General features: G+C 37.8%; 1 protein-coding gene across 1 annotated transcript; it reads left to right on the forward strand.

The window, feature by feature from the left end:
- Positions 1-4,014: 4,014 nt before the first annotated feature.
- Positions 4,015-4,462, forward strand: LOC111436587. The gene has a single exon (XM_023074335.1). The coding sequence runs from the start codon at positions 4,108-4,110 to the stop codon at positions 4,252-4,254; it is 147 nt and encodes a 48-aa protein (XP_022930103.1). The 5' UTR covers positions 4,015-4,107; the 3' UTR covers positions 4,255-4,462.
- The last annotated feature ends 9,372 nt before the right edge of the window (positions 4,463-13,834 follow it).

Genomic DNA, 13,834 nt, shown 5'->3' on the forward strand with positions numbered 1-13,834 from the left:
ACTATCATTGTAGCCGATCAGCTCAAGCTTCTTCTTTCCTCTCCCTGCGCAGTATCTCACACCCCAACCTTTGGTTCAGGCCACATAGCGCAGAATGCGCTCAACAGCCACAAGATGCTCCTCCCTAGGTGCTTCCATAAACCTACTCACGTATCCAACGGAATAAGCAAGGTCAGGGCGTGTGTTTACCAGATAGCACGGGCTCCTGACAATGCTGCGGCAATTGGTGGAGTCGACTACTGTCGTAGTGCTAGCCTTCCTTAACTAGAGTCGAGCCTCCATTGGCGTCCTTGTAGGGTTACTGTCCGTTAGCCTAGCTGTGTTCAGCAACTTCTTTGCCTACGCACCTTGACAGATGGTGATGCCGACAATACTCTGTTGCATTTCGGTGTCAAGGTAGTAGCTGACCACACCAAGATTGTTCATCTTGAAGTTCTTTGACATCTCCCTCTTGAATCTTCCAATCATTCCATGTCGCCTCTAGTGATTATGAGGTCGTCGACGTACACTCCCACGATCAGTTGCTGCTCGCAGTGGTTGCGCATGTACATGCCATGCTCAGAGGCACATCGCTTGAACTTCAGTGACAGTAGGATACTGTCGAGCTTCGCGTTCCAGGCTCGTGGTGCTTGTCGAAGCCCATAGAGTGCCTTGTGCAGGCGTAGTACCTTGTCAGAGTTGTTGTTGTCCAGGAAGCTCGATGGTTGTTGGACATAAACAGTCTCCTTCAGCTCTCCATTGAGGAGAGTGGACTTCACGTCCATGTGGTGACCTCCCAGAAATGATGTGTCGTGATCGCCAGCAATAGGCAGACAGATTCCAACCTTGCCACCGGCGCGAATACCTCTTCGAAGTTCACTTCTTGCTTCTGGACATAGCCCTTCGCCACCAAACAGGCCTTGTATTTCACAACTTCTCTCTCTTTGTTACGCTTCAGTTTGAAGATCCATTTGAGCCCTATGGCTCCGTGTCTCGACGACATGTTCTCTAGACTCCACGTCCTGTTCTCCGTGATAGATGTCATCTCTTCCTGCATTTCCTTCAGCCAGCATGGGTTCTTCTTTGCTTCAGCGAAGGAGTTCGGCTCATCTGCGCTGATGGTATGCAGTTCGACCACCTCTTCTTTGAGCTCGCGCGCCACCAGTCCAGGTAGTTCACCTCCTCCCAGTAGGTCTTCCATCCTCCGGTACCTAACCACCAGAACATCATCGTGATCGGCATTCAGTGTTGAATCCGCAGTACCTGGTGTTGCGAACTCCACTGGTTCAGGGGGTGCAGCCGAAGTTGTGGTTGGGGTTGGCGTAGGAAGGAGGAGCGTAGCATTGAGAGCGTAGCGGCGGTGACGGTTCTCAATGCTACGCTCCTCCTTCTCCCGGCTTGGTGACGAGGTAGTCCACCGTGAATTGATTTGGGTTTTGTATGCCTCGGTCATGTCGTTCTACTGCCAGAAGGTGCTCTCGTCGAAGATGACGTCGCGCAACACGTGAGCTCACGCCCCGCAGGATTATAGAGCCTGTACGCCTTGCTCTCAGGTTCATAGCCGATGAAGATGACCTTCAACCCCCTGGGATCGAGCTTGGCGAGGTGGAGACTCGCGACCTTCATGTATGCGACGCAGCTGAACACTTAGAGATGATGTACCACTGGCTTCTTGTTGTACCAAGCCTCATGTGGTGCCTTTCCGTCGAGCATTTGAGTTGGCGACTAATTAAGGAGATAGATGGTCGTCATTACCGCCTCTCCCCAGAATCTCCTAGGCATCCCGACCGTCATCAGGAATGACCTTGTTGTCCCGACAATGGTCTGATTTTGGCATTCCACCATCCCGTTCTTCTGGGGGGAGTAGGGCACCGTTAGATGTCGCTACATGCTGAGCTCGTCGCAGTACTTACAAAAGCTCATCGAGGTGAATTCTTCACCTCGGTCCATGCGCAACACTCGCATCTTTTTCCCGCATTCGGCCTCCGCTCGCGCTTGAATGTGCTTAATCGCCTCACTTTTCGCTTGCAGCAGGATCAGTTGTGCACGAGCTCTAATGGCTCACCGGCGCAGTAGGATGCCTGATCCCCTTCTTTCCCGCGTGTGCGCCCGTGAGATTTCTACTGCTTCTTGTCTAAGACAACCTTGTTTGTCGACAGCTGAAGCGACATTCTTCTTTCGTTGCTTGACATTGCGCATTCTAACCAATTGAGCTATGCATTGTTAGGTCGACGTTCTAACCAATTGAGCTATTCAACTTGGCTTTTGATAGACTTGGCTTCTCCACAATGATATATCACCGGTAGATGAACCTAGCTCTGATACCGGTTATCTTTGACTGAGCAAATGTGAGGAAATCGTTGACCGATGAAAAAAAACTGAAGGAAATTTGTTGGAAGAAGAAAATAACAGGAAAAAACACAAGAGAGAGATAGTATTTTAGATTATACACGAAAGACTCGATGATCTTATTTCTCATTCAATTGGGATATTTAAATAACAATTATATACTAAAAATGTACCTTCTAGTACCTTTATTTGTGTGACTTCAACTAAAAAAATAGTAAATAGGAGGGATGACTTTTAACATAAAATAGGGATCTAAAAAGAAAAGTCTTGGGTTCTCGCCAGCGGCGTACACAGCGGGAACATGAACCATTCGTCTCCCTCCCTCCCTTCGTCTCTCACGCACTCATATGAGTTTGTATCTGATGGGCAAATGGGAGTGGATAGTTTTGGATGGAGAAAGACATGGGCATGCCTTTAGGAGTGGGTGCCCGAGAATTCTAGCACGGAATTCTGTGTGTTTTCCGGCGACCGCACAATTTTTTTTGTTTTGTTTTTTTGAATCCTGACATTCCCTCTTGATCATTGAATACAAGATACAAATAAATCTTTAAGGAAAGTTTTTTCTTCCTCGTAAATAATATCTAACTAATGTTGCCAAAATCTAAATAAAGTAATACACCTAATTTTGTTTATGTGACGGGAATAGTAAAATTTATTTGAGAGGAGAAAATTGTAGCCTCAAAAAAATAGAAAAGAAAAGGAAAAAAAAAAGTACATTTATACGGAGAGAAAAGCCACTATGTTGTCGTAGAAACACAAAAGCTAGTCTCTAATCCAAATTCCAAAATTGATCCAAACAACTTCAATTTTCAAGCTTCCCAATTGTTTCCTTGTTTCAAAGTTTGTCCTAATTCTAGGAGGGAGGGAGAGAGAGACAGAGATTATTATTTCTAAATAAATAAATAAATAAAGAAATAAAGAAGCAAGCAAGCTTTAATGGAGAAATGAATAAATAATTAGCGTTTTTTTTAAGAAAAGAGATGGAAATAATATTAAAAAGTGGTATTAGGTTGAGTAAAGTAATCCAGAGAGAGAGAGAGAGAGAGAGAGAGAGAGACATTAGCAAAGCACGAGAAGCGCAGGTGGAAGTGTAGAGACATTGGCAAAGCACGAGATGTTCACGTGCAACTCTGACTTGTTTGTTTCTTCATTCCAACCCCACCATTATTGTTTATTACACAAAACCCCCACCTTCTTAGCTGTCTCCTAAATTTAGTCGTAGTTTACGAGAATTGAAGCAAGAAAGGGAGGAACACAAGAAGAAGCAACTTGGGTTGCTTTGCCTTAATTAAATATATACATAAATTACATGGTTTATAAATTCTATTTTAAAATAAATGATTATGTAAAGGCAAGGCTTGGTTGGTGAGTAATAAGAATAATAAGCTTATCATATCATGTCACACATACTAATAATAAAAGAAATTATGTAGTGGGTGACCCATTTGGGTGGTGGGTGATGCCTACACAAGCAATAAAGGAGAGAGAATGACACATCTTGTGAGAGAGAGAGAGAGAGAGGAGATAATAATATAATATATAGTTTAGTTAATATATAGGGGGAGGGGAGGGGGGGCTTGTGGGGAATTGGGAAGTGGGGTCTGTGAAAATGGGAGTTGTCTGGTGGGTTTAGGGGACAGAGGCACAGGGGTTGGATGGCCCATGCCTCGCCCTCCCCTTCTTTTGGTATAAGAACACAACCCATTTCCCCCAAACGCCTTCAGACACAAACCCATTTTGGTATAAGAAGAAGAAGAAGAAGAAGAAGAAGAAGCAAACATGAAGATGAGCTTGAACGGCAGCGGAAGCTCCAAGAGAAGGATTTCATCTCCGAGTAGAGGATTTGGAGGAGTTCTTAGAGAGCAAAGGGCTAAGCTTTATATTATTAGAAGGTGTGTTGTCATGCTTCTCTGTTGGCATGATTAGAAGAAAGGATTTAGGAGTTTCATTTCATTTAATTTTGTGGAGTGTAAATAGAACCAGAGATTTTGTTGTTACAGATTTTTTTTTTGGTTAGATTTGGCCTTGTTTTGGGTGTATAAGATGTGTAGATTTAATGCCATCAAAGGAAGCTTCCACTTTTTGATTTCATCTCTCTTTGTCTCTAAGATGAATTTGTTATGGGTTTTGTTGACATTGGCCTCCAATCAAACTCACCACATATTGCCTTGATTTTGGGTTTAGTACTTTACACACAATCTTCTCTCTCTACTCTCTCTCTCTTGGTTCAGAGACACAATTCTGGCCAAAGGAAGAAGCTTTTGATGATGATGGTGATGATTCAAAACCCCAAATGAAAATTGTTGGGTTTAATTAGTTTCCCGTGTTTTATTTATTTATAATAATTTGGTATGAAATAAAGGAAAAACGAGAAAGGATTGGCACTTAGATTGGGTCAAAGGAGGTCCTTCATCATTTAAAAGTAGACATTGATCATTATTTTTCCCACAAACTTGCAAATATAATTCATTTTATTATTACTATTTTGGAATAATTTAATGAACCTCTTTTCAAATATTGTTTGTGTTTTGTATCTCAGTGTGTGAAAAAGAAGGCGTTAGAGAATGGGTTTAGGGTTTATTAATTTAATAATAAACCCAAAGCCGTTGTTTGGCAAATCGCTATCGCACTCCGTATGGCTGTGGAATTTTGTGTCTTTAGCAGCGTTGGGAATCTAATACCCACCTCCCGTGAATTCAAAATGAGATCATCTTTTTTCTTTTTTTCTTTCCCCTTATTTTTTATAATATTATTATTATTTAATTCAGTGGTCAAAACTCGCATTGCAGGGGCCAGGGATTTATTGCAGGCATTCACGTGTGCCACGTGTACACTCGTCATGACCCCACTCCCAACACTATTCCGTTTTCTACCTTGTCATTTTTACCCATTTTACGGTTTTACCCCTTCGGAGTTCGGATTCTCTCCCCCCCCCTGAGTTTGCCTTTTTTTTAATATCAAAATTACCCTTTTGTTTAATAATAATTTAAGCTAATGTGTTATGATAAGTATAATTATATCTACCATTTAACACTCTCTCATTTGTGAAAATTGGTGGAAGACCCAACAAGTGTACATTAATATTAAATAAGGAGGAAAAGTCAACTTTACAACGGTTCGAACTGAAAATCTCTTACTCTTGAGTTATGATAAATGAAAAACGCTAGCCGACTAGCGTGCAATAACTTCCTCTATAATGGTATAATGGTATTATGGAATTATTCAATGTAATATTTTAACTAATAAGGTTAAAATGTTGAAGTACATCATAAAATTTGTATTCACGGATGGAATGCTCAATCTAATTTTATTTTATTTAAAGAAGGAAATATAAAGATGAATAATATATAAAAAGAAAAGAAGAAATAAAATAAAATAAAAGAGGAAGAAGAATCGAAATCAAATTAAGTATTCAATTTAGGATTATAAAAAATGAGGAGGTGGCTACAAGATAGAATCACAGAAACCAATGAAGCGCTAAGCTACACCACTCCCGCGCTCAAGTTAGAGTACAAGGACGTGATAATTATGAAACAATTACTAACTCCCTCCCCTTTAGGGTCAACGTGACCTTTCAAGTGCTACAGAGTTGATCACTAGCCAACTCTAGACCTTCTCTCCTCTCTAAACTTGGTTTTGCTTAAGGGTTAATCAAGACTTTCTAAGAATTGGTTAAATCCTAGGCTCCACTAGATAAGCTAGCACAACCCCTTGAGACATTGATCAAACCCGCCAAGGTCGAACTCTTAACGAGTTGACCACTTTGGCCTTTTGCTTACTCTTCAGGGTTTGACCCAATAGGTATAAGCAAAAAAATTTGGACTGACCAACCATTGTAGGGTTCGATCAAGCTCAACTTACAAACTCTTGGGATTGTATAAGAATATAATCGTCTGAGAATAAATGAAATCTCATTTAAAGTATCTTAAAATTCTTGTTACATAGATAAAACTTGATTTATCTTAATGTGACATTCATTTAAACTTGAGTTCAACTTTAATTTATATCATTTTTTCCTTTTTCAAGAGGTCATCCTTGAATCCTTGTGTGAAATATTGTTGCAAAAACAATGGTAGAAAATATGAAAGACATCACAGGCACTCTCTCGTGTTTTTGCATTCAATTAAGTTTAAGTAGCTCATGAATGCACTCAATTTTGAGAAAACATTTTAATTTTAAATATCACCTTTGGCCTGCATGGTCAGGCTAGTTGGCTATAGTCGGACGTCGGGAGGTACAACGACCGTCGTGTATCATGCCAAGCATGATAGTCATCATCATAGTGTATGCATCTGTACTCATAAAAGGGGAAGTATCTCGATGTAAATGAACATAAAATATGAATAAGGTCCCTATATTTTTGGTCTTAATCATTCATGTAGCACAACCCCACACATTCTTCACATATTACCCTAGGTAACATGCATACATAAGTTTTCGTACATTGATCATACATAATATTACGTGGGGTTTGTACATCAAAAACCTCTTTGTTATCATTCATGTCATAGCATGTCATATCATAATGCAACATAGCATTTCACACATGCATATCATCGTAACATGAGATATCATCATACCCTGTTATATCATCATACTTCTCATGTCATCATGGTATACTATATCTAAATCATAACGTATCATAGCTTCATAATACATCACATCATCACAACATCGTAATATCATAGCATATCACATCATCATAACATACTACATCATCATAACGCATCATATCAACATACATGATATGTGCAGTTGTCACATACATAAAAGAAGTTTTTCAACCGAGTCGATAGTAGGATCATTTACGTGGCCTTAGCTGACATTCTATCTTATTTTTTGAGATTGACTTGATTTGTTCCTCAAAATTCGTGTCAAACTAGGTGGGAATCACCATATTAACAATATCCTCTTAATTCTTTTAGCAGCCCTACAACTTACACTACTTAAATTGAATAAACGAAACTTATACTAAATCTTATACTGAACCTTAAGTGCCTTAAATAAGGTCAAAATTAGCTTCGAGAGAGTCTAAAACCTAGAAAACCGTGTCAAAAATTCAAGGCCTGAGTCGAATAAGTGATTTTCAGCTACTAGAGTCAATTGAGACAATGGGAGGACACACGTCACACATGTGTAGGGGAGCGCACGTAGGTCGTCGGATGGGTCGAGTCGTACTCACTCTCTCGGCATTCTCACGTTCTTAGAAGGTAAGTGGGTAGAGTGGGGTTGAGGTCGGTTTTAAAAAGAGAGTGATGTGGGTTGGGTTGTGCAGATATCTCGTGGCTGCCCTCATTGAAAAGCGCGAGATTTTCAGGGAGGGTTGATTGTTCTAATCTTTTTTTATTTGTTACAATGATCAACAAGATTCTTTAAGAAAGCTTTTAGGATTAGATTTGAGTGATTGAGAATCTCGAGAATTTGTGCGATAATGATATTCAATCCTTGGATATTTTGTAAGATTTGATTGGCTACGATCTTGTCCTTTAGTGGTGCCCTCCTTATATGTCTCATTATCGAATTCATCGAATTCATCTTTGTCAATGGTGGTTGTGGTTCATATTGTTGCTTGATTCAAGTTGTTTAGTTCTTAGTACGACACAAGGTCATTTCTAACCAACAACGTCAATTGTTGTAACTAGAAACTTAGTTAATTAGGTCAATAATTAATTTGTGTTTATCAAAAAAAATGGGATGCACTAGCAAAATAGAATCATTGTATACCAATGTAGTGCTAAGTCATACACACTACGATACTTATGTTAGAATCGAGTTTGTGATAGACTTAAACAAATGAGAAAAAGTGAAGTCTGGTTGTACATATGATATAGTTCTTACCAATTATTATAGTCGTTGAATATTCCAACCCTCTTTGAGAATGTTAAAAAATCTTGATGGGCTATTAGGGCATAATAATTACCAAATAATTTTTGAATCTATCCCTTCAAATCCAACATAAATCTTTTAAGTGTCACTAACCAACTCAATCTTTTCTTTCGTTCTTTTATATTATATATATTGGTCGATTTTAAAATTCTAAAGAAAAATATTTGAGTTATTAAAGGGAATTACAAGCTAAGGATTTTTAGATTAAAAGAATAATGGAGTTTTTAGTAGATTAGATAGTGTAGGCAAAATAAAGTGATAGAATCAAATCTACCGTTGTTGAACTAATAAAAAATGATATTTTTTTTTCTTGTGTTTTTTTAGGATGATGAAGTAAGGAGGGAAGTGATATGAAATAAAGAAATAAAGAAATAAAAAAAAAAAAAAAGAAAAAGGAAAAGGGAAGAGAGAGATATGATGTGAAGATTCGAAAACAGAGGGAGGGAGGGAGGGAGAGAGGGAGAGAGAGGGAGAGAGAGCGAGAGAGCGAGAGAGAGAGAGAGGGAGTGGGTGAAGAGTGTGAGAAGGGGAGAGAGACAGAGAAGCTAAAAATGCAAGCTACAAATTCTGCTGTCGGCCACAAAACAGAGAGCAGAAGGAGATTTTTGGTCAAAATGGCAGGCTTTATCTCTGCCCCACGTGCACTCTCTTCTCTTTCTTCTTTTGGGCCCCCACTTCCTCCTCCTCTTCCTTTCTTTCCTTTTGTACTTACCCATTCCCCCTCCTTCCCCCCTTCCCCCCCTTTCAATTATTGCCTCCCCCACCCTTCTCTTTTACCTTTAGCATTTAAAACACACTTCAAATACTCTTACAAAGTGGACACTCCTAACACTATGCCATCTCTCTCTCTCAATATCTCTACATAAACTTAATGGACAACCCTCTATAGAAACCACCATTGTCCCCTCTCACGAAAGCTTTACAACACAAACGCCCCATCTACTAAATTTTCTAGGCCCGACCTAAGTTGGCTGATACAACTAATGGTGTATCAAAGGAGATAGGAGGTGAAGACTTTAATGGCATCATTCACACTACGAGTAGGCATGATTAACTTTTTTGGTCTTCTCTTGGTGCCATGGAGGTTAGCTAGGTTCTTAGGATAACTTTTGTTATTGGAGCAGTAGGGTCTAAACTTTTGATCACCACTCTCGATCTTGGGGTGCTCGATTTACCGGAGATATCCTAACTTAAGTTATCGTAAAACCGTTCTAGCTCTAGCGTCTATTCTTATCCCAATATATATTATGCATGCTCAAATAGGGAGATAACTTGATCAATTACCTGGTGTACAATTCTCATTCTTAGTACAGAGTATCTAGAATAGCGAAAGCATCTCACACAACAAACAATTCAGAAATCTCATTCAAGGTGCATTTCAAATATTTGTAGACATCATACATAGTATGCTTATCATTTTAGCTCAATCAATCTAATGTCCTAAACATGCATTTTTTAGTTATATATGGCAAATCATGCTCACATGTTAGTATATCCTAGTGATCCCTACATGTACCGGTCAAAACGAATCTAATTGGCTACTTACATGGTAATGCATGCCTGATCCGCTCTTGCTTCTAGCTTGCTTGATGGTCCAAATCTTCAAAAAAAAAAAAAAAGAAAAAAAAAAAAAATCTCTAACTAGGCCTATTTAAGTTATAACAGACTTGTATCAAAATCAAAGTGGAAACAATTAAGGTCGAATTGGCAAAATATCACATTGCAAGTAAGGAGGTCAAACACATAATTGTCACATGTGGCTGCTATGTCGGTCTTTTGTACAGTTGCAATCACACCCGAGTCAAGTGAGAACCAGTGTGTTTTTCCCTCTGTTTTTCTCCTTACAACAAATGTCGCCATCGTGTCCGCACTTATCGTCTCTGGGGAAGTATCTATGAGGTCCCTCTAATTTTCATTTTATCATCTCTAATGACAGAACCCTGTTACATTAAATAACACATGCTCGTTGGATATTTATATTAATATCACTTTCATGCTATTAGGGTTGTATCCTATGTCGTCTATCGACATGATGCAATATGACACTTATTATCATATAACATGTTTAATATGGAAAACATCAACAAATTAAGACAAACATCATGCAATCATCATAACTCATACAATACTTGTCACAAGCATATTTATTTTATAAATGGAGCCGAGACACAACCTGTTAGGAATCAGGGATCATGGATCTCCACAATGGTATGATATTGTCCACTTTGAGCATAATATGGCTTTGCTTTAGGCTTTCCAAAAAGTCTTGTATCAATGGAAATGTATTCCTTTACTTGTGATCATTTCCTAAATTAGCCAATATTGGACTCACTCCCAACAATCCTCAACATAACCTTCCCCTTCGTTGATTATACGAGTGTTCAAACCTGATTCAACATACTTGCGTTTCATTTCCCACGAAACTTCTCAAATTCTAGATTTTGAATTTGATAACACATCTTTTCCTAATATCTACAATTTTTATATTTTTTTCTATAGAATTCGAGTAAGCATGGCTCATTCAGTAAAGTAGTAAGTTCCATCCTGAAATCCACAGAAAAAGATAAACGCATTCGAAGTTGGGGTAAAATCTTGAAACTCATCGTTCTTGCTCCTAGATCGAAAATCCAACTTTGAAACGCCTTCTCTCCGACTTCCAATCTTTAGAAGCTATTATTCAATAAAACACTCGGATCTTAGGAAAATAAGAACTAAATACCTAAAACTTTTATCTTCAAATTCTCCCTCATATTATTTTTTTTTTGTTCCATTTCGATGATTCAAAAGCTCAGACCCACTTTCCTCAATGTTTTGAGCAATTTTTGTGAAGGGTGTCGACGAGAAAAACTTATAAATTGTTGGATCGAAAGCATCTTTGATGGTTTCCTAAAACTTCTTGAAATCCAACTTCATGGTCTCCCTTCTTTTTCTTTCCTTCTTTTCTTTTCTTCTTTCTAATTTTCTAGTTTAACTCATAACAATTTCTTAATTGTGAAAAAATGTAGAAATGACTAAAAAGCGTTCGAATTTGACTATTGACTTTGACTTTGACTTTTTTCTCACTATTTATGTATATTTTAAGCATATTTATCTCCTATTATGTCATGAAATTCAATCCCTAATACCCTTGACAAATTTCATCCATTTGGAAATAAAAAGGAAGAGTAAGAAAACTTATACCTTGAGTATTACATCACATCATTAATCTATCAACCAATCGATCGTTGAATAACAACTAGAACCAAATAGTTTTTTTTTTTTTTGGAGGGACTAAATTACCAAAAAAGAAAAAAGAAAAAAAATAGAAAATAGTTTTCCAACATAACTTCCAAACAAACAGCCTCCAACCACCTACATTTAAAAATGAGCTCGTAGCTTGGACAAACTCAAAACAAATGGTTAATGGTCGATTTCAAAATTAATATGAATTTTGGGTGACCCCATACACATTGCCCTACTCCATACATATTGCCCTACTCCATACATATTATTGTGGATGCTTTATCATTTTACATCGAATTAGGTTGTGGTGGGCCTCCCCATGTCCATTTCTTTCATATCACTTTTATTACAGGACTTTAAGATTTAAAATTCATCAAATCTCAATTAATTATTAATACTTTCTTGAATTATGAAGAAAAAAGAATCAGTGATGAGAATTAAAGTTTGGATGCACCTTAAAGTTGACCCAGAAGAGTGTGGTAGGGTGTGTTTTTGTGGTATCATTCTTCCTTTTTAGCAAAGAACAAGGGGCCTTGCCTTTTGCAAATTGGTGCTTTTGGGACTCATACAAATGTCTGTCCCATGCTGATTCTGGTCAACACAACATAAACTTGGAGCCCTCTACGTCACTCATTTTGAGGCTTGCTTCTATTAAGCTCCCTAGTTTTGGTGGGACACTTTTTATTTTTATTTTTTTTCTTTTTAATATCATTTTTAGTCCTTTCAATCTTTCACTTCTTAATTTTAATTGAATCATTAATCCTTCAAAAGTTTCATTATTGTCTCATCAATCAAAGTTTATTCAATGCATTCTTACTTTTTTTAGTCTAATAAATGTAAATGGAAGATTTAAATCTTTGATTCGGACCTACATTAATTTGAAAAATCTTATTTAGTTAATATTTAATTTTAAAAATTGTATTTTAAAAATCAATTTTTATTTTTAAATTTTGAAATGGCATTTAAACGGTAAACTAATAATTGTATTAATTAAAATTTTAAAATTTTACCTACATATAAATTCACTTTAAATTTTATTTAAAAATAATTAAAATTGTATCAATTAAAACCCTAAACAAAATGTAAGCTTCTTCAACTAATAAATTAAATGTACCATTTTTTTTCTCTCTATTTTCCTCTACCAATTTAGTAGTAGTTCTAGAGAGGACGATTATTCACGAAAATGATCAAATATTTCTTCATCCATTAATTCATCAATAAGTTATTAAGATTACAAAAGAAAAAAAAAATCGTGAGGCTAACGGTGATACGTAACTGGCCAAAGCAGATAATATTTGCTAGCGGTGGGCTTGAGCTGTTATACACATGCACACCAACTTCCACCTTGGTTCGTCCCCCAACCACATCTTACTAGAAGAGGTATCACTATGATATCATTTATAATGACCCATTCTCTAGGTTCACCTTGGACGACCCTAACATTCCCTTACACCCCCTGCAACATGGTCACGTTATCTACTCCACACTTTTTAAGAGTGAAGACTATCTCCATAGATCAACACAAGCCCTTCCATCATGCTTGAGGGAAAGTCCTAATGAAAATGAGGGAGAACAAGTTGTATGTTAAGTTCTCCAAGTGCGAATTTTGGTTATGTTAAATCTCGTTCTTAAGATACGTGGTACTGAAGGATGGAGTTTTGGTAGAACTTACTAAGGTAAAATTTGTCACCAAGTGGAGTCCCCCAACTACAGTTACTGAGGTATACAATTTCCTGAGGTTGGCAAGATACTATCAGCGTTTTGTTCAGAATTTTGCTAAGATAGCTTCACCGCTCACGCAGTTGACCAAGAAGGGCACCCTGTTTATATGGAGTGACACGTGTGAAACGAGCTTTCAAGATTTAAAACAAAGGTTAGTGTCATACCCAATTCTCACCGTCCGGAGAGGTCATAAGGAAATGTTATTTATAATGATGACCCTAAAAAAGGGCTAGGATGTGTACTAATGCAACATGAAAAAGTTATTACTTATGCATCCAATCGAAGGACTATGAGAAAAATTAACTCACTCATGATTTAGAGCTAGCTATGGTGGTGTTTGATGGTGTTAATATAACACATGCGGAAGCAATTTGGATCTTAGGCACTTTTAGAACATCAATTATTGTAAATCACTAGCATGTTCATAAGTATTAAAACTTAATGAGTTTAAGTACTAACCTTTTGTAGTTCAAACTCCTTTTGCCTCACGAACCGGTTTCGAACCACCACTAGTGTCTTCTCCACTATCCTCCGGCCTTAGAACGGGATTGTGGAATCCGGTGAGTGACTAAACTTGGGAGGGATTTTGTATATGTGAAAGAGAGTGTTTGTGAGAAGTTTTTCTCAAGGCTTTTCATCAAGATGAAGAATCCCCTCCAAGTATCATGATCACTCT

This window comes from Cucurbita moschata, unplaced genomic scaffold (assembly GCF_002738365.1).
Source record: "Cucurbita moschata cultivar Rifu unplaced genomic scaffold, Cmos_1.0 Cmo_Scf00056, whole genome shotgun sequence".
NCBI lineage: Eukaryota > Viridiplantae > Streptophyta > Magnoliopsida > Cucurbitales > Cucurbitaceae > Cucurbita > Cucurbita moschata.

Coding starts and splice junctions, on each gene's coding strand:
- LOC111436587 (XM_023074335.1), top strand. CDS start 4,108: ATGAAGATGAGCTTGAACGGCAGCGGAAGCTCCAAGAGAAGGATTTCA.